Raw genomic sequence first — 19,139 nt, 5'->3', positions numbered from 1 at the left:
ATCACAATCCATACATCCATCTATTGTGTCAAGCACATTTGTACATTTGTTGCCATCATCATTTCAAAACATTTTCTTTCTACTTGAGCCCTTGGTATCAGCTCAATACCCCCCTTCTCCCACTCCCTCCCTCTTGTACCCTTGATAATTTATAAATTATTAGTTGTTCATGTCTTAAACTGACTGCTGTCTCCCTTCACCTACTTCTGTACAAGATGGGCACTTGGTGCCACTGTGAAATTCAGAGGCCATTGCAATAGGGGATTAAAAAACCAACTACCTATAATTTATAATGATTTCTCATTAGCAGATTGCTGGCACATAAATATCCATCATATAATTTGGCATTCATACCACAAGGTAAAGTAGGCAAAACAGGTCTTATTCCTATATCTAAGGCGAGGAACCTGCAATTCACATGGATCTAAACCCCAAATGTGGTAGTTCCTGGGGTCTGGTGGTGTAGTGGATTATATGTTAAGTTGCTAACCATAAGGTCAGCAGTTTGAACCCACCAGCCACTCATCAGGAGAAAGATAAGGCTTTTTACTCCTGTAAAGATTCAATCTCTGTGGTAGTTACATAATCTGGTGTCAATTTGGGACTTGAGATGATTCACAGTGAAGTGGGGGAGTCTAGTGTGTCAATCAGATCATAGCCAGTGAGGCCTCTGTGTGGGCATGGCCGGCTCCTGAGGATTTGGGGAACTCCTAGATTTTCCTCCTTGAAAACGGGAGACACTTTTCTCTCTACTCACTCCCTGAGAGACTCTCTACTGACTATGCTGATAGACCCTGTGCCCTGGGAACTGGAGAAGCCACGTGGAGACCCCTGCCAGCGCTGAGATGCTTACAACGCCACTGGATCCAAAGACTTTCTACCCACTGGCCCATGATCATCCTGCATTCGGCGTCATTGCATGTGTTTCGTGAGTCTGAAGAGGACTTTATAGATTGGTATCGGACATATGGGCTAATATCAGACTTACGGGCTTGGACTGGACTGGATTGTGATTTTTTTTAATATATGATTACCCTTTAGATAAAACTCTTATACACGCATGAGTTTCTTTGGATTTGTTTCTCTAGTTTACCTGGACTAACAGTCTCAGAAACCTAGAGTCAGTTCTATTTTGTCCTAAAGGGTTGTATATATATATATATATATATATATATACAGTCTCAGAACCCTAGAGTCAGTTCTACTCTGTCCTGAAGGGTTGCTATGAGTCAGCATTAACTAGATGACAGTGAATTGGGGTTTGACCTCTCCCTGTGCCACCTATGAGGCCATCAGTCTAAGGGATGCCAATACCCGTTTTTCTAGTGACTCCAGGGATGCCAGGGGCAAATGTCTGCTGTAGTCCACATCCTCAACCTCCTCATTCATCTGCAAAGAGGAAAAAAAATCTTGAAGAGAGAACTAGCTTATGAAGATGTTGGAAAAGGAAGTTTGAAAATATAGCCTGGATAACGGCTTAGAAGCAGCTCAAAACTAGCTGCCTCTGGGAATGAGACTACGCTGTAGAACGCCCAAACGAAGAACAGCAGTGGTCTTTGAAATGTACAACCAGGCAGAAAATCATGAATTTCACATGAAAATGTCCACGATGGTCTTTGCTTTTAACCTTGAGCTCATCAGGGAAAAGTGTGTGTGTGTGTGTGTGTGTGTGTGTGTGTGTGTGTGTGTGTGTGTGTGTCTGTGTGTCTCTCTTCAGGGGATGCTTTTCATGCAGGAAATGAGTTCTCTGTGTATTTCATGTGGAGGGAAGTGCTATCAAACAGCCCTTCCCAAAGTCGTCTCAAAGTGCCCTGAACTCAGCCTGAAAGGCCGCAGATGTGTGTGGTAAATGGCATCTTGTTGGACCAGTACACTTTAGGTGACTTCTCTGAAAAGTTAACCACTGGAATAGTTGAGTTTGTTGCCAGAAACGGCAGGTATGAAAGAGGATGGGAAGGCTGGCATCAGTGCTTTCTCAATTCAAAGGCATATTACTTAAATCAGGCATCCTCAAACTACGGCCCACGGGCCACATGTGGCCCGCCAAGGACATTTATCCAGCCCACCAAGTGTTTTTGCCCCGTTTTGTTTTTCACTTCAAAGGAAGATATGTGCAATGTGCATAGGAATTTGTTCATAGTTTTTTTTTTTTTTTTAACTATAGTCCAGCCCTCCAACGGGTCTAAGGGACATGAATTGGCCCCCTGTTTAAAAAGTCTGAGGACCCCTGAATTAAATCATTTACAGTGCGCCTGGCCTAGGCTTCAGTCCCAAAGTATTTTGACAGCCTGGTGCTGCCCAATGTGATTTTGTTTTAAAGGAGGGGTGGTGGTGTGTGAGCTCTCCAGTTTCACACGCAGAAGGAGGAGAATCAGCATCGGCAAGGCATCTCCTATGAGGGTGAGGCCAGACATGCCTCGCCTTCCAATCCTCCTGCCTAATTGGGACACCAAAAGCCCCTCCGATAGCACTCTACTTATCTTCTGGATTTGAGGAGCCATTGCACAAGCCACACGGACTTCGCAAGCAATACTCACAGTTTGGGGCTTTCTTAAGGAAGTTAACAGGTTACAATTCAGGATTAGAAATGTTTGGGAACTAGTTCTTTGGTCAGGACAACCTCTTCTCTGTGCCCATGAGCAGGTCTCTCAATGGTCCTTGACCTCTCAGTCACACAACCCTTTGACCTCTTTCCTGCTCTTTGTTGGTTGCCAATAAATATCCAAAGGACATGCCACTCCACCAGGAGCCTGAGCCTGATTGCAGTTAGCTGTAACACCCGAGCCTGCAAGCTTCCTAATTAATTGCCTGGAGACACCGCATTACCACTCTGCATGGGAGCTTCCTCCCCAAAGATAGAGTACTTAGCTTTACTCACTCAGGTTGCCAGGCCACCACTGCTATGGCTCTCCGCCCTGTTGCAGTCACTCCACTGTTTCCCCGTCCCTGGGGCAAGAAGGGTCAGCATACAAGAATGTTAGGGTCTAAAGGGCACACTGCATTCCTTGCCCTTCCATCTTAATGGTAGTGAAGGCCCCCCTTCCAGCTTCTGAGATGGATTCTGGATGGCAAAATTGACCAAACCCCATGTTTAAGAGCTCAAAGTTTTTGCAATCACAATTAGCTTTGTTAACAGTCACCCACCACTGGATTGCACGATCGGTCAGCATTTCCCCCCACCTTTTCCTATCTAGACACATTAGGAAAAGGGGACTTTCACCGGGTCACTTGGGTGTGACAGACTAGAAGAACTGTATCAAGTACCACTACAATGTAGTGTGTCTGTTTTAAGAAAGTTTAATTTTTAAAAAAGGACTCCTTAGTTTAATAGATGAGGCTACACGACCATTACACTGTAGGCAGAAAGCAGCGATGCCAGACACGCGGATGAGCACAGTTGCCATGACCAGGTGTAATCTCCCTGGCAGACATGGCGGCGTGGAAACAGCTCTGAAGCTGCCGTTCTCATTTCCAGGCACAGAAAAACATCCGGGGATGTTTCTCAGAGGGGAGGGTGCGTGCGTGCGTGCGTGCGTCCCTCCATTCGTACGTACGTAGTACGTGCATGCGTCTTCCCTAAAACTGAAATCTCTCCGTGGTGAATCTATAGGGCTCCGCCACCCTAGTTGTTTCCGTAGAAGGAACACCAGCTTTGCACTCAAAGTCTGTATTCCTGAAGTCAGGGTAGAAAATAAAGAATTAACTCACAAGACCACGGTGAGGCGGCATGCGCCGGTTCCGAACGGAGAGCCCTGGGGCAGGCTGGCGTCCTGCACAGTGTGAAGTACCAGGGTAAGTGAAAGATACGCATAGATCGCTGCAGAATCATAGACACCTTGAGGAACAGCCCCAAGAGGGCAAGTCAAAGCACGTGGGTCCGAATCATGGAAGAGCCGCAGCAGCAACACACAGCTCATGTTTCCTGCCCTGCCTTCGCGTCTGTAGGTGTGAGGGCAGCTTCACTCTCGACCGTTCCTGCCGTGGCCCCCCAGCCCAAGGGCCCTTTGGATATCCTCGAGGGGCTCACATCACGGGGCGTTGGGAACCAACTTCATGGCACTTAACAATAACAGCAGGCTCTTTGGTTAAAAATTTACAGAAAATCAGCAAAAGTTACATGTGGAATCTTTTCTGTAAAGTTTAGTATTATTATTATTAAGTTTTATCTTCCTTTTGTTGCTTTTGTCAATCACAGGAACTGAAGTTGAATGTATATAGCCTTGTACTTCCCTTCCTTCCTATCCCTCTTCCTCATGCAAGGTCCAGTCCAGTCAGAGTTCTTAGCCCAGGAGCTAGTTGGAGAATGAGTGGAGTCGTGCCTGCAGATGGTTGTTGGAAAGCAGGCATAGAAGGATCTCTGGTGGCTCTGTGGGCTAGAGGCTGGGTTGCTAGATACAAGAAAGCAGGCATAGAGCAGTCCAGTCGTGGTAAGCTGTGTTCGTGGGCCCATCCTCATTCCCTGGGCCTCTTGGCATGATAATTTGTAAAATGTGAGTACAAAATAGGGTCATATACCACTGATATTAAAAGAAATACCCTCAGAGGCAGCCTGGGAGCTCTCATTGTCCAATTAATGTAAATTAAAGGAATCCTGACATAATTTGCATAGAATATTATGCGGATCTATATAGTGACGTTATGGAGTAAAGAAATAAAGTACCATTTTGTCCTTTAAGTATGAACTCTGTAAATGCACTTTATAAACTTCATTCAGTCAAGCCTTACTGAACGTGATGCTAGGTGCCAGGGCCTGCGTCAGATGCTAGAGAGGGGTTATGATTGAGTTGGATAGTTGTCATTGTCCACATACCATATATACTCATGTACAAGCTGAGTTTTTCAGCACATTTTAAATGTAGTTTTTGTGGTAAAATTAGGTGCCTCAGTTGATATTCGGGTCAGCTTATACGTGAGTATATATGGTACCTCTGGTTGAATAATTAAATTTATATTAGATTCAGCTGTGATTTGCAAACAGAATACAATCTGACCTTTCCTAGAGGAGCCCTCCTGATGTGTTTGCTCTTAAAATAGCCTCTCAAAGTACACACCTATACGTTGATCTTATTTAAAGTGTCAAAACGTGGGTGACTTCAACCCTTTCAAACAGTCAGTTGTAAATTGAAAGCTATATAAATTGTTTAAAACAATACAAGATAGATATGTTTCCTCTGACAATAAATGTTAAATGTTTTTCTTTGTTTTTATATCAATTTGAGCGTTTATCTCTCTGATGCCTTTGTAAACTGAAGCTGAGGTTGATAAACAAAATCAGAAGGTGAGCCTCTGCATAGTGCCTTCAAGAGAGACAGATGGCAAGCAAAAGCCCCCCTGGGAGACGCCTGCCTGAGGTGACATGCCATAAGACTGCCCTCACAAGCGCCACTAAGGGCAGTGTGCCTTCTTCCAATTCAACGCTAGGCTCTCACTGTAACCGCAAAGAAAGCGAGCAGCCCTGTAGCGCAAGGCGACATTGCATGCCACAAAGGGAGGTTTTGAAATTACTCAATTGTATACTTAGGATGGAAAGTTCTTTAGTCTTTGAACAAATGATTGGAGTGCCCCCGCTCCTTAGAGAGATCTGAGAGTGAGTCAACAAGTATGGCTGCTCGGGTTCCGTTTTCTGTAATTCTTCATACGAATAGACTGTTTCATCTTTTTCCCTCAGTGCGGCTGATGGTTTTGAATTTCTGACCGTTGATCTAGCAGCCCGCTGGGTTGCACCCACCTCCTAGGGGAGGGGTAGAAAGATGTACCCACCACAAGCAGAAAGCATGTAGACCAGATGGGTTATAAGTCAAGAAACAATAGCTTCACATTTTGATAGTTTTGTTTAATAAGGGTTCCTATGGTCTACCACAATACTTAGTTTTACTAGCCCTCATGCATTCATGAAAATCCAGGAGTGCTCCCTCTGTGTTTGGCGTACATTTAAGACAGTTTCTGAGGACTCTGCCATTGTAAACTTGTCAGCTCCCACCGCCAGGAGCTTGTGTGTGAGGACAAACAGGAGAACCCGGGGTCTGCTGAGGGCTTTCCCCTGGCCACGATGTGCCAGCCTTGCCGCGCACAGGCACCGAACATCATACCGAGAGACAATTAATCATCGGCTAATGAGATAGGGCTGTGAAAAGAAGTCTTCGAGAAGTAATTTAGAGCCCCAATTAGGGCCTGTTCTCCTGTGTGCTGTCATGGGCATCCCTGGCAGATCCTGGGTCCAGGGTGTGAGAAGGCTGGGGTTGGGGGGAGAGGCACCATGTGCGGCTCAGCAGGGGCATGCACAGGGAGGGAAGAGCAAAGGGAGGATGAGAGAGATGCTGTAACTTCCAGGAACACGGGGGCTTTTGCTGCAGGGCAGAGGAGAGGTAACGAGCATCTAGCCAGCAAACAGAGGAGAGACAGAAGCTTCTTTAGGGTGGGTACCTTGTAAAAGGTTGACAAATGACTGGATGTGGTTACCTAGGGAGGAAGAGGTGACTGAAGTTTTAGACTAAGAGCTGAGAGGAACAGGCTATACCACCAAAAGAAATCGATAAGTCTTAATATGTTGGAGAGTATTTAATCGACTTGGTGTGGGCAGGATGACCAGGCCGCTGTGAATGGTTTACTGTGGAGCACTCTCAGATGTGATCGATGGAGAAACCAGAGGGGAGAACTTAGCACAGATAATCAGAAATAACCCCTTGTGTACCCCTGAGATTTGACAGTGGGCCTAAAACCTGGAACCCAATGACAGAGTTGTATCTGTGTGGGGGAGGGAGTCTAAGAAGATTTGCTTAAGAAGATATTGTTGATCTTCACTTGAAGATTCTGTGTTTACAAATTCATCTTTTTGCTGAAATTATTTGTAACCACAAAATCAGTACTCATAATGTGTTACAGCCACTCACGGACACCAGCAAGGCAGTTTGAGTCACCAGATGCAGCGTTTCAAGCTTGTAAACATGTGTCCTTTCCACGGTCTCCTTATGGCCACACTTTGCTGCACTTCTGTAACTTGTGTTGACGACATTGCTATTTATTTAGCATGGTGCTGAGGTTCTGTCCACGTTCCCAAATTTAAGAAGACGAGAAGGCTGTGATGGGTCTTTGGGAGAAAATGCATATGTTGGATAAGCATCATCCAGCCATGAGTTATAGTTCTGGGAGCCCTGAGCTTACTGTAAATGAATCAGTTATATATATTCTGTGGTGTGCCTTTAAACAGACACATGCATAAAACAAGATCGTGTATTGATCACTTGACTAAAGTGTTGTGACCAGAGGCTCACAGGAACCAAACCAGGCATCCCCATCTCCAAGTAGAAGAGATTCGGTATGTATTAGCTCAGTGTCCTAGGTAACTCTCTAGAATGTAAAACCATTGCAAGTAATGAGATGAACTGCATTTCTGTACAATTCTGCTAAATTCAAAAGCTTGGAAGTGTGGGTATCCTGGAAAACTGTTGGATACAGATAAAGGGGGAGAGGAGCAGGAATGTCTTGGTGGGAACAATGAACTAGCCACCTGACCAGATGGAAAAAGTGGATGAAGATGTGCCCCATGTCACAACCCCAAGTCCCACACTCCAATAGGTATCTGCCGTGAGAGTCCCCGTTAGTTCAAAGAAGCTCTTCACCGTCAACAAGAGGCTTTTCATTCCCACTGTGGTTGAATTTGATCCAAGAGACAAAATTGGCTGGTAAATCTGAAGAGGTAAGAGCTTGAAGAAACAGTTGTCTAGGGATTTTAGGGATATTGAGGGTCAGGGAGAGAAAATTCACGAGTGGAGAATCTAGGAAGACAGATTTTTAAAAAAACACTAGGAAATTCAGGATGTTTTCTTTTCGTTTCAAATGTCAGCTGCAAGGTTGTACTAATAGCATCTGGCAGTGCTGAGCTATATGGGCTGTTGTTGGATGAGGTCATTCAACACGTGTCAGCTGTGTGAGGGGAATGCCAAGAAGACCCATGTGCTGAGATGATATGTGGCATTAGGCACAAACCTGGCACAGAGCAGGCACCCAAAAGTGTCACCCTTATATCTTAATTGAAATATGCAAGTTAGTACCCAAATAAATAAATAAATCACTGCTGTCAAGTTGATTCTGACTCATGAGGACCCTATGTGTGACAGAGTAGAACTTCCCAGTAGGGCTTTCTTCCAAAGCACTGTTGGGAGGAAGGGTTGAATCATCAACTGTAAGGCTAGAAGTCAAGCACACACCATTGTGCTGCTCAGGGATCTGTAGTACAAGATAGTTCAGAACGTACAAAGGTAAAGAGAATTGCGAACCAGTACGTCAGCTTCACTGTGACCTATGTCTGGGGTAATTTGGAAATAGTGCAGATTCTGAGAGGGCAATCATATGTGGAGGGTTAAAGGAAGCAGAGTACTGAGCCTAGACAAGAGACACTCAGAGAGACCTGTAATCTATCCTCATGGATTCTACGCGTAATGATGGGAAATAGCTGTGACAGTATGTCACAGGAGTGCAGAATAAGGACAATGGCTTTAACTATAGCAAAGGCGGTCCTGAGTCAATAGAGGAAGAATAAATTCCTGGTTGCAAAAGCAGCTAAAGAATGTGGGGAGAAGGAGGTAGTGTATTGTCATTGTCTTCAACCAGCTGCCATTGCGTTGACTCCAACCATGGCACCCCCATGTGTGCCGGAGAAGAACTGTGCTTCTCGGCAGTTCCAATGATGGGTTTTCCAGAAGTTGGGAACCTCCAGTGGCATAGTGGATATGCATTGGGCATCTAAGCTCAAAGTCGGCAGTTCAAAATCACCAGCCACTCCAAGGGAGAAAGATGAGGCTTTCTTCTCCCGTAAAGAGTTACAGTCTCAGGAAGCCACAGGGGTAGTTTTGCCCTGCTCTGTGGGGCCATTGTGAGCTGCAGTAGACTGGATGGCAGTGAATTGGGATTGGGTTGCCTTGGGGAGGTGGTCTCTGAGTAGACTCATCCCCATGGCCTTTCAGTTAGGAACCAAGCGGGCTAACCACTCTGTCAGAAGAGGTGTGCTAATGTAGGTGGAGAGAAGTTGGAGAAGTCAGGAAACAGAGATGAATTTTGTCTAATTTCAACTGCATCCTTAACCAGCTCTGTAACTTTGGTCAAATTATTTAACCTCTCTGGACCTCAGTTTTCTCGTCTGTAAATCAATTACGGCAGGCCTAAGGCAATGCCCACCTTCCATCTGCTTCGAAGCTTCTGATCTTTGCTAAGGTTCAGTGCCCTTTGCTTCTTGGTCAGCATGAAGCCCTCCATGCTTGCAGGGGAGGTTCCAGCATGAGTTTTATGCCTCAGCCGTGCTCCCCATTGTGTGTGAAATGTGCATTTCAGTGGCAAAGGAGACCTCCAGCAGCTTGCTGTGAGTGTGGCTACACTGGCCTCCATACAGAACCCGCTTCGCCATCTAATTCAAACCAGCTGACATCCAGGGGGAGTGCCTTTCACAAAACCTTTGAGAGACATTTTACCTCTTATGCAAAACATACTCGGTTTCCAAGTGTGTGCTCCATGCCTAGGTTGCTGGAAAGATCTGACAGACTTCTTCTCACAGTCAATTCTCCTCTGTGTCACTTTTGGTCAGAAGTTTTGAAATTCTCTTCACTTTATGCCATGTCATATTTTCAAACATGGACACCAATCTCCTCACCCAAGTCAAGGATACTTAACATTGCTGTGACGGCTGTATCCCTGCATTCTGCCAGCTTCACCTCCCAGTCAGAGGAGGCTGAGGCTGTTATTGATGGAATGAGGTCTTTGTTTGTAGAACGTGCCCGGCGGGGCTCCAGGAGCTCACACTGCACATACATCTTGGCTTTAAATGGAAAGCATACCTCTCTGCCTATGGATGTCTTTGGAAAGATCACAAAAAGCATTTTCAGTTTTGCTTTCTTAAAGATTCTGCCTGCAGGCATTCACTTATCTTATAAAGTACACTATTATGTTAACTTGTAATCTACTATGTGGTTGATTTGTTCTCGGCAAATGCGTCACTGTCATCAGTGTTTGTTTTCCACAAAGGTAAAATCCTAAGAGCAAATCTGCCTCCCAGGGATTGGTTTGGTACATTTTTGTAAGAAGACATCTGGAAGGCTGTTTTTCTGCCTGTCCACTGGAGAGTGAGAGGCAGTTCTTTTTGAGACTTGGGTCAGATGCCATCCCCGACAGAATACCTTCTCCAGCATTCTCCCCCATCCCACGCTGGTTCAGGTGCCCGCCTTCCTGTTTCCAACACACACACACACACACACACACACACACACACACACACACACACCATGTCTCACAGCAGATGTCATACTCCATTGTAGTCTCCTGTTTAGGGGTTTCTGCCATTACACTCTCTCTTCTAAGAAGGAAAGACCCATATTTTACAACGTCTTTGATGCAAAGAACTCAAGACTTCAGTGCCGTTGAGCCAGTTCTGACTTACCGGGACCCTATGGACAGAGCAGGATTGCCCCTTTGGGGTTCTGAGACCATAAACATTTATGGGAGCAGACAGCCTTATCTTTCTCCTGCAGAGCTCCTGGTAGGTTCAAATCACTGACCTGGTGCTAGCAGTTTAATGCCTAGCTCACTGTGCACCAGAGCTCCTTGCTGTGCATAAACGTCCGTACCATTTATATCACATTGCGTATGCTGCCATAAATATTAGTAACGCTTAAATAGCACTCCATGTGTGATATATGTTGAAGATACTGTGGATACAGTTCCAGACCTCTGCAGTAAAGCAAGTTACATGCATTTTCAGGTTTCCCGGTGCATATAAAAGGGCTGTTTACACTACACTGTAGTCTATTAAGGGTATGATAGCATTATGAAACTGAGCTATTGTGGGAATGGACACAACATGAATAGACAAGAAGTGAGCACACCCTGTTGCACCAAGAACTCCGATGGACTTGCTCCACCCAGAGCTGCCACAGACCCTTCACTTATAACCGATGTAGCATCTGCAGAGTGCTACCAAGTGAGGCATGCCAGTACCAGAAACCACCGAAGGCAACTCTGAGCCGAACCGATGTGACCCCACATGAGTCAGAGTAGAAACTGTGCTGCTTGGGGTTTACAATGGCTACATTTTCAAAAAGAGATGGTTAAACTCTTCAGCAGCAGCTCTGGGTGGACTCAAAGCACTAACCTTTCCGTTAGCAGCTGGGCACATTATGGATTAATCCACTCAGGGTCTCGATGATATCTACAATGTAATATAAAGCCCAAACCAAGCCCCCTGATTCCTACCCATAGTTCAAAGTTCACTTCCATCGAGTTAGTGCCGACTCATGGAAATCCTACAGGAGAGGGTAGAACTACTCAGGGTTTCCTAGACACCCTATGGAGGATTTCTGAGATCGTACATATTTACAGGAGCTGGCAGGCAGTCTCATGCTTCTTCCCATGGAGAGGATGACGAATCTGAAATGCTGACCTTGCAGTTAATTGTCCAGTGCCTTAGCCACAGTGCCACCAGAGTTTCTTAATGTTTTATGTATGTATGGACTATTGATTCACTAAAGTTGTATCTAATTGCTTGCTACCATTCTTTGAGAACTTGCCAAGTTCTGGACACTAGGCTATAAGCTCTTGTTTCTTTTCGATCTCAGCTAGTCCTCATGAGAACTTTAAAGGGCAAATATGATTGTACTTATTTTACAGATCTGATCATTGAAGCTTAGAAAGAAGGGAGTACAGGGGAGACCTAGGATCTGACTTCAGGGAATTCTGAGGGCATACGTGGACTCTCAACACTTCGAAAATGAGATAAAGCCTGGCTTTACTCATTCATGAACTTAACTGCCATTATAGAAGAGCATGACTAGTTAATTCCAATTAAAGATCAAAAACCAAAAATCAAACCCACAGCCAGTGAGTCCATGTGGATACATAGTGACCTTCTAGGATAGAATAGCACTGCTCCATGCGTTTCCCAGGCCCTGGAGCAGTGGTCCTCAGCCTTCCTAATGCCTGACCCTTTCATACAGTTCCTCATGTGGTGGTGACCCCCCAACCATAACATTATTTTCGTTGCTACTTCATAACTGTAATTTTGTAACTGTTATGAATCGGACAACCCTTGTGAAAGGGTTGTTCAACCCCCAAAGGGGTTGTGACCCACAGGTTGAGAACCGCTGCTATAGATCTTTACAAGAGCAGATAGCCTCCTCTTCCCCCCACCACCACCCCACCCCCCACCCCCGCAGAGCAGCTGGCGGGTTTGAACCACTGACTTTGTTTTTAGCAGCCCAAGGCTTATCCCACATTGCCACCAGGGAGAATCATCTGAGAAACAGCCTCTCCCTCATAAACTCGTCATCAACAGAATGCCCTCGTGTGTCCTGTGGCATCCCTGTGGAGTGAGAGCAACTATTACATGTTGTAAGACCCCCTCCAACCCATGTCTCTGCCCTGCAAGTCTGAGGCCAGGCCTCAGACATTCAGAAGTTTGGGTCTTGAGGTTCCTCAGGCAAGAGGGGGAGGGCCTCTTGAAACCCTACTTCCTGAACTCCACTTCCAGCCGGGGTTGCTGCTGGCCATCCACTGCCCCATGCCCAGGCCTGATAACTGGGTGTCTACCTCATTCCCGAGTGCCAGGCCCCAGCTCTCGTAACTGGACGGACCCGTATCGTGCTTCTCTAGCCTAGTCCCAGCTCAGCTACGGGTCTGTCATTTTTAGACCTGAGACTTCACGTTGTTGTTGCCAAGCCTCAGTGCCCCCCTTCCTCACCCCAATGCACGGACTAGAGTCTGTACCCAAAACTGGACCCTGTGAGCTGTGGACAGTCCCAGGTGCTCTCCACTCACCTTAGAAACAACAACCATTGCAGTCAAATAACTTCCATTTTGTGGTTCCTCCGTGTGTTAAGTGTAACTGCTCAGTAGGGTTTTCATGACTAGAACGTCGACAGAAGCAGATCGTGAGGCCTTCCCTCTGCATTGTCACTGGGCGAGTCTGAACGCCAACTATTCAGACGTGTGTTATCTGCTCTTCACATTCCCTGCTTACGTGTTTTGTTAGGAAACCCTCACCCCAGGACAATGCTACCATTGACTGGATTACCACCTCTCTCCTCTTATTATTCTCTTGGACCGCTGTGGTCAACCTTCAGGACCAGGCTTGCTCCCGGTGTAGACAACTTATCTCCCGTCAGTCCCTGCCCAGCATCCATGCCCACAGCTGGCCTAGTTACGTCCAACCCTGGCTAGAAATAGGCCCCCCTTGTCTTCCTTTCAAATGGCATCACATTCTAACCTCAAATGGGAAACGCTTCACTGAGGCATTGACTGGAAAGGCAGAAACGGAGCAAGCCACTGATGGGGCAGCAGACAGAGAGCATGCAGGATGGCCTAGTCCCTGAGGTTGGCCTTCAGGGACAGACCACCACTTCAGGCAGGATAACGTCAAAACTGACTGGCCTGGCTGCCAGGGTCGTTCTGATCTGGCCTGACCACCTCGCCCTTTCAGTACACCCCAGCCACAGCAGCACGAGCCCACCCTGCCATAGCCACAGGCAGGGCCCTGCCTGGACCCTGCTGTTGGCCTCAGAGCCCCTGCTCGGGTGTCTCACTGAGCTTGGTACCCACCCTTAAGACCCTCCTCCAGGCCGTGAGGTCCCCTCGGGAAACTTTATACAGTTCCCTCCGTTCCTGCCTCACGGGAGAAAAGCATGGAGAACCTGATTCTGTAAAGATTCAGCCCAGAACACCCCAGGGGGGGCCGTGGGGGTTCTCTGCAATCGACCCACTGGCACTCAACAGCAACATGAGCCGGTAGACAGGACCCGCGCCTTGTTCCTTGCAGGAACAGCAATGGGAAAGGAGCACAGCGGGAGCAGTGGCCTGCCAGCTATGTGCTTGGCGCTGGTGGTCCAGAGCAGGGTTAGAGGGGAAATAAGTAGCCCTTCCCGTGTCTAAGAGCAGGTTTTAAAGCAAGTTTTGCAGTGTGAGCATTCTCCCCTGTTTCCCAGAGAGGGATTGTCACTCGTTACCCCTGAACACCTGAGAGCAGCTCTCCTTCCACCTTTGTCATCCTGGGCATGTGCAGTCCTCAGACGCCTAGAGCTTGCACATCCGCTACTACGAGTTAGTATGCTATAGGCTTTGTGCTCCTTGGGGAAACAACACCCATCTGTTCTCTTTTTATCAAAAGATAATGCGTGCTTGTACATTAAAAATGTAAAAGTCAGTTCCTCCCATACTTTCCGTACTTGAATCCTTTGGGGAGGAGAGGAGAGGAAAGAAGAGAGAAGAGAGGAAAGAGGAGACTGGTTGCACTCAACGCTAGTCTCCGCATGTTGACATCGCGGTCCTCTTGCGGGATCTATTCGCCAACTGTTCTCTGAAGTGTAGGGCCTTGTACCCTCTTCTCTAATGATGTGTGTATTTGTATGCTTGTTTGCCCTTCGGAGAGAAAAGTTTGTTTTTAATATAAATCATTTTGGGGGGTCTCTTATAACAATTCATATATCAATTGTATCAAGCATATTATTGGTACATATGTTGCCATCATCATTTTCAAAACATTTTCTTTCTACTTGAGCCCTTGGTATCTGCTCCTTATTTTTCCCTCCTTCCTCCACCCTTATGAACCCTTGATAAATTATAAATTATTATTTTCATATCTTCCACCATCCACTCTCTCCCTTCACCCAGTCTTTTATAACTAAAAGAGAATGCAAGACCCAGGCCTCTGGTCCCATACAGGTACAACAGCTGCTTATTATAATTCACAGGGCTCGCGTTTCAGGGTTTGCAATCCTGAGCGGCTTCAGTCCTAAATCATCCCGAGTTGGCAAATAATAGGAAGGGCCGGGCCAGAAAAGAAACAGACGAATCAATCCTCTGTACGAAATGAGATTAAATAAAAACACAAGCATGCCAATGATCCCACTGCCAATACTTCCATTTCTAATATATTCGCCTTGGAAGCCAGTATGTTATTTCAGTGACGACAACATGGAAAGCTATTCTTTTCTGGAACTTCTCCGTCGGAATTGGCATCCAGAGCGGCAGAATAAATCTTGATTTTTCCCCCCCCTCCTTCACAGTGGAGTACATTTTTAGTGGTGGCAGGTACCAGGGGAAGCATCCAGAGTGGAAACGTTGGCATGTTGGAAGGGATGTGCCTAAATTGGACCAGAGCCTGTGTTGTAGGTCTGACTCTCCCGGGTGTTAGCCTTACAGTGTGGGCGCTTTCACTTAACTCTCTCCTCTCCGGTTCCTGGATCTGTCGGACAGGGGGAGAGCAAGCCTCTGGGATGTTATGAAGATTAAAATGAGTAGCCCAATTGGAGGCTGGTCGCTGCCATTTCCAAACATTCATGTCTTTTATATGACACTTTGTTTTGGGCAGTTGTTTTGCATACCATCAGCACAGAGTCCAGGAGTACTGGAATGCTAGTGCCCCAGGCTGTCAGCAGATGCCATTTTACAAAGGACTAAACTAAGAACTATAATAAATAATAGGCTAAGTTCATAGAGTCTCACCGTGACTACTATATAGATACACAAAGGGGTACCTCCCCCACAAAAAACGGAATTGTGCTGGCTGAACAGAGATTTCGTAGTATTTGCATTTTTCCCACTAGGCAAGCATTGAGCAGCTCACTCTGGCATTGTGTGGGAAGGGTCTCTCTGGTCACAGTGCATTTTTGTGTCGATGGTCGATTTAAGAGAACAACGTGCGGCTGTGAAATTTTGTTTCCTGTTCGGGGAAAATGCTGCAGAAACTGTTGTGATGTTGAACACAGCTTACAAGGACAGCACTCTGGGAAAAACCCAAGTGTACAGTGGTTTTCCTATTTCCAGAAAGGTGAAATGTCGATTGATGTTTTGAACATACCGTCGACTTCCCAAACAGACAAAAATGTCGACTCAGTGCATTTGGAGTTTGTTCCACCATGTTAGACTGTTAATTAAGCTTTCTATTTAGAAGTGCTGAAAAGATCGTGTAACAGTGTGTTACACAAAAAAGGCCTGGTTTGTGGCAGGTGAGGGACTGGTTTTGCCACTACGACAATACACCTGCTCACACAACCATCTCATTGTACCAGTTTTTTACCAAAAAGCCCAACATGCCTCTCTTGCCCCACTCACCTTACTCACCTGACCTTATTCCATGCGACTCCTTTGTGTTTCTGTTAATGCAGAGGCATGAAAGGACAGCAATTTGACAACATCCAAGAGGTGAAGCAAGACACAGGGTGGTGCTGTCAGTCATTCAAACAAATGAGTTTGAAAATGTTTCCAAGAATAGAATTGCAGATTTGACAAATGCATTAAGTGTAATTGGGAGTACTTGAAGGTGAAAAGGTTGTTTTGTAAAAAAAAAAAAAAATTTAATACATAGCTTTGAAAAAAAATTTCCATTTTAGGGGTTATCCCTTCCTGTATGTATCTATGAATACATAGAGAGAGTTTTGTTTTTTCCTGTAAATGAAAATATAAAACATTCATTTTATGGAGAGTAGTAATAACTACTGACACTCTATAAAATTAAATGGATTTTCTAATCAATACTGCAGCAATCCACTCAGGGACCCAGTAGAGTCAGAATGTCTAAGGTGGCTGGAGGGATGTCATAAATCTATCCCCAGGTGGGTAATATCTTAGTGGGCCTTCAGCATGCTCTGGAGTTTCTTAATAATAAAAGGTGAGGGCCCCCCTCCTTCTGTCTCTGGGCTTATCTGCCCTTCCAGCCCAGGTCAGTAATTCATGAGGCCAGGCACAGTCTTGGGCAGAGCCTGCAGGTCAGATTTCCAAAGGGAGGGTGGGAGGTAAGGGAGAAGGGTGAACACCTAGGTTGAGGAATGGGAACAAAGGAGGGAAGTGGGAGGACACCATGACAACTCCTTGTGACATTGGTGCTACTGTCACCAGGGAGCAGTGCCCCACACCAGTGATCTGCCTTTGTCTAGAGGGAGAAGGGTCCCCACAGAGCTGCCTTTGGAATGTAGGCCATTATTTAACAGCTCTGATGGTGCCTGGTTGGAGCTCTGTCACTAACCAGAAAGTTGGTGGTTCGAACACCCCATCAGCTCTGCAGGAGAAAGACCCAGCCATCCTTCCCAGACAGATGACAGTCAAGAAAACTTGATGGGGCAGTTCCACCCTGGCACCTGTGTGCCTCGTCCATCACAATCGAGTTGAGGGCACTTGACTATGAACAGCCCTTAGAAAACTCCACACAGACTGACTGCTTTCAGGAAGAGTCCCACTCCTCGTATGTTTAGAAAGCCAAATCCACAGCAGCAACCAGGACACAGGTGCTACCATCACCTGCGAAGCCACTTGCTTCATCACCACACCAACAAAACGATTCAGAGCGTAGGCTAAAAGAGCCATCCTTGTTGACACCTAAGGTGTGTGAGTTGTGCTTTGATAGATACAACCTGGGTATTTGTGGATGGGATTATAGGAAGAGAGTATGATTACCCAATAATATTCAGAAATGTATAGAGCTACCTATAATTACCGAGCCATGGTAGGTAATTATAACCACTCTTTGCTGTTGCTTTTCTTCCTCCTGGGGGAAACAGATTAGGTGGGAGTGAAGGCCGCATTATAAAGTAGATACATCTAAATTGAGCCCCAGGTCACTTAAAAAGGCTGTTTTGATAAACACCAAGTTTTATCACTGAGAGTCGCAGGGGACTTCAAAGTTAAATGAAATTCTTCCCATCATCTGGGTCATAAGGCTGTATAAACAACACACCACTATGAAGACACAGAAAAGTGCATTCACCATAATGACACAAAGGAAGCTTGGTGGCACTGGTAATTAAGCCCTCAGCTACTAAAAGAAATGCCAGTGGTTGAAACTGACCTGTCCCCACCCCCACTCCGAGAAAGAGAGCTGTGGCAATCTATTTCTGTAAAGATTCCCCGCCCGCTGCCATCAAGTGGGTTCTGATTCATGGAAATCCCACACGACAGAGTAGAACTGCCCCCTTTGGGTTTGCGAGGCTGTAAATCGTACAGAAGCAGGATCTTTCTCCCGAGGAACTGCTTGGTAGTTCTAAACTGCCGACCTTGCAATTAGCAGCCCCCGGTAACCAGGTATGCCACTTGGAAACTCTCTGGGGGCAGTTCCACTCTGTCCTCTGGTGTCGTTCTAAGGCAGCCTGGTGTTATACCTTATTCTGTGTTCACAGGAGCCCCTGGTGCTGTAGTGGCTTACACTTTGGGCTGGCTGCTCACCTCCAGGTCTGCAGTTGAAACCACTAGCAGCTCACCGCAGGAAGACAAGGCTTACCCCCGTAAGGAGCTGCAGCCTCGGAGACCCACAGGGGCAGTGCTACCCTGTCCTTTAGGGCCGCCAAGAGTAGAAATGGACTCAGTGGCCTGAGTTTGAGAGCTTGATGCTGCGTTCTGTTCTGGAGTGTTAATGTCTTACATTACGTAATTTCCTTTATGAGTGATTTTAGGTTCCTTGATTTTCCATCTACCCTTGTAGAAGAGCATTCCATAATGCTTCATCTTATGCCAGGTGAAGTTTTGGGGTAGGGGTGGGGCGAGAAGAAAGCATCATGTCAAATAATCTTTAAAGAAAAATAATAGATTTAAGATCCTCCAGCCAAAATTTTATCTTGTATGCTTTACAGACTCAATCTGTGTGCCCGGCTTTGATCCAAGCCTCAACATGATGACTGGGATCACCCCCATTAACCCGATGATACCAGGCCTCGGGCTGGTGCCACCCCCGCCACCAACGGAGGTGGCCGTCCTCAAAGAAATCATCCACTGCAAGAGCTGCACTCTTTTCCCGCAGAACCCAAGTAAGTTGCGCCTGGGCGAAAGGTTTGTTCATCATTAAATATGTGCCTTAAAAATGTATATGTAGCGTCACATTTATTTTCAGTTATGACCCTGAATTCTCTTCGTTGAGACACAATGTTGACATCCTTCGACAAAAGGCCTTTGCCTCGAGGTTAGGGCAGCCGCATGGGGATGTAGGGATCTTGTCTGAGTCGTTCCATCCATGGCAGCCTAGTGTTGGCTATCAAACATGGTGTGAAATTCATGCATGCGCCCTTTTATGGTCACCAATGTGGGAGCAAAACTCTGAAATGTGTTTTGCTAGATTGAAAAGTGAATTAATTTAGCTGCTAGCAATTGGAGGCGGGGGGTGAGGGGGCGGGGGGGGT

General features: G+C 46.2%; 1 protein-coding gene across 2 annotated transcripts in view; it reads left to right on the top strand.

Moving 5' to 3' along the window:
- The window catches only part of ENOX1 (ecto-NOX disulfide-thiol exchanger 1), a 344,421-nt gene that overhangs the window by 147,135 nt on the left and 178,147 nt on the right, over positions 1-19,139 (top strand). For both annotated transcript variants that reach the window (XM_045287120.1, XM_013005981.3), the window contains exon 4: positions 18,597-18,770. In XM_045287120.1, coding sequence (XP_045143055.1) covers positions 18,597-18,770 — 174 coding nt within the window. The remainder of the gene's footprint in view (positions 1-18,596; positions 18,771-19,139) is intronic.

Source organism: Echinops telfairi, unplaced genomic scaffold (genome assembly GCF_000313985.2).
Source record: "Echinops telfairi isolate 266 unplaced genomic scaffold, ASM31398v2 ScPeMD7_11;HRSCAF=52, whole genome shotgun sequence".
Lineage (NCBI taxonomy): Eukaryota > Metazoa > Chordata > Mammalia > Afrosoricida > Tenrecidae > Echinops > Echinops telfairi.
The sequence above is the reverse complement of the archived record's forward strand: the minus strand, read 5'-3'. Positions and strand labels throughout refer to the sequence as shown.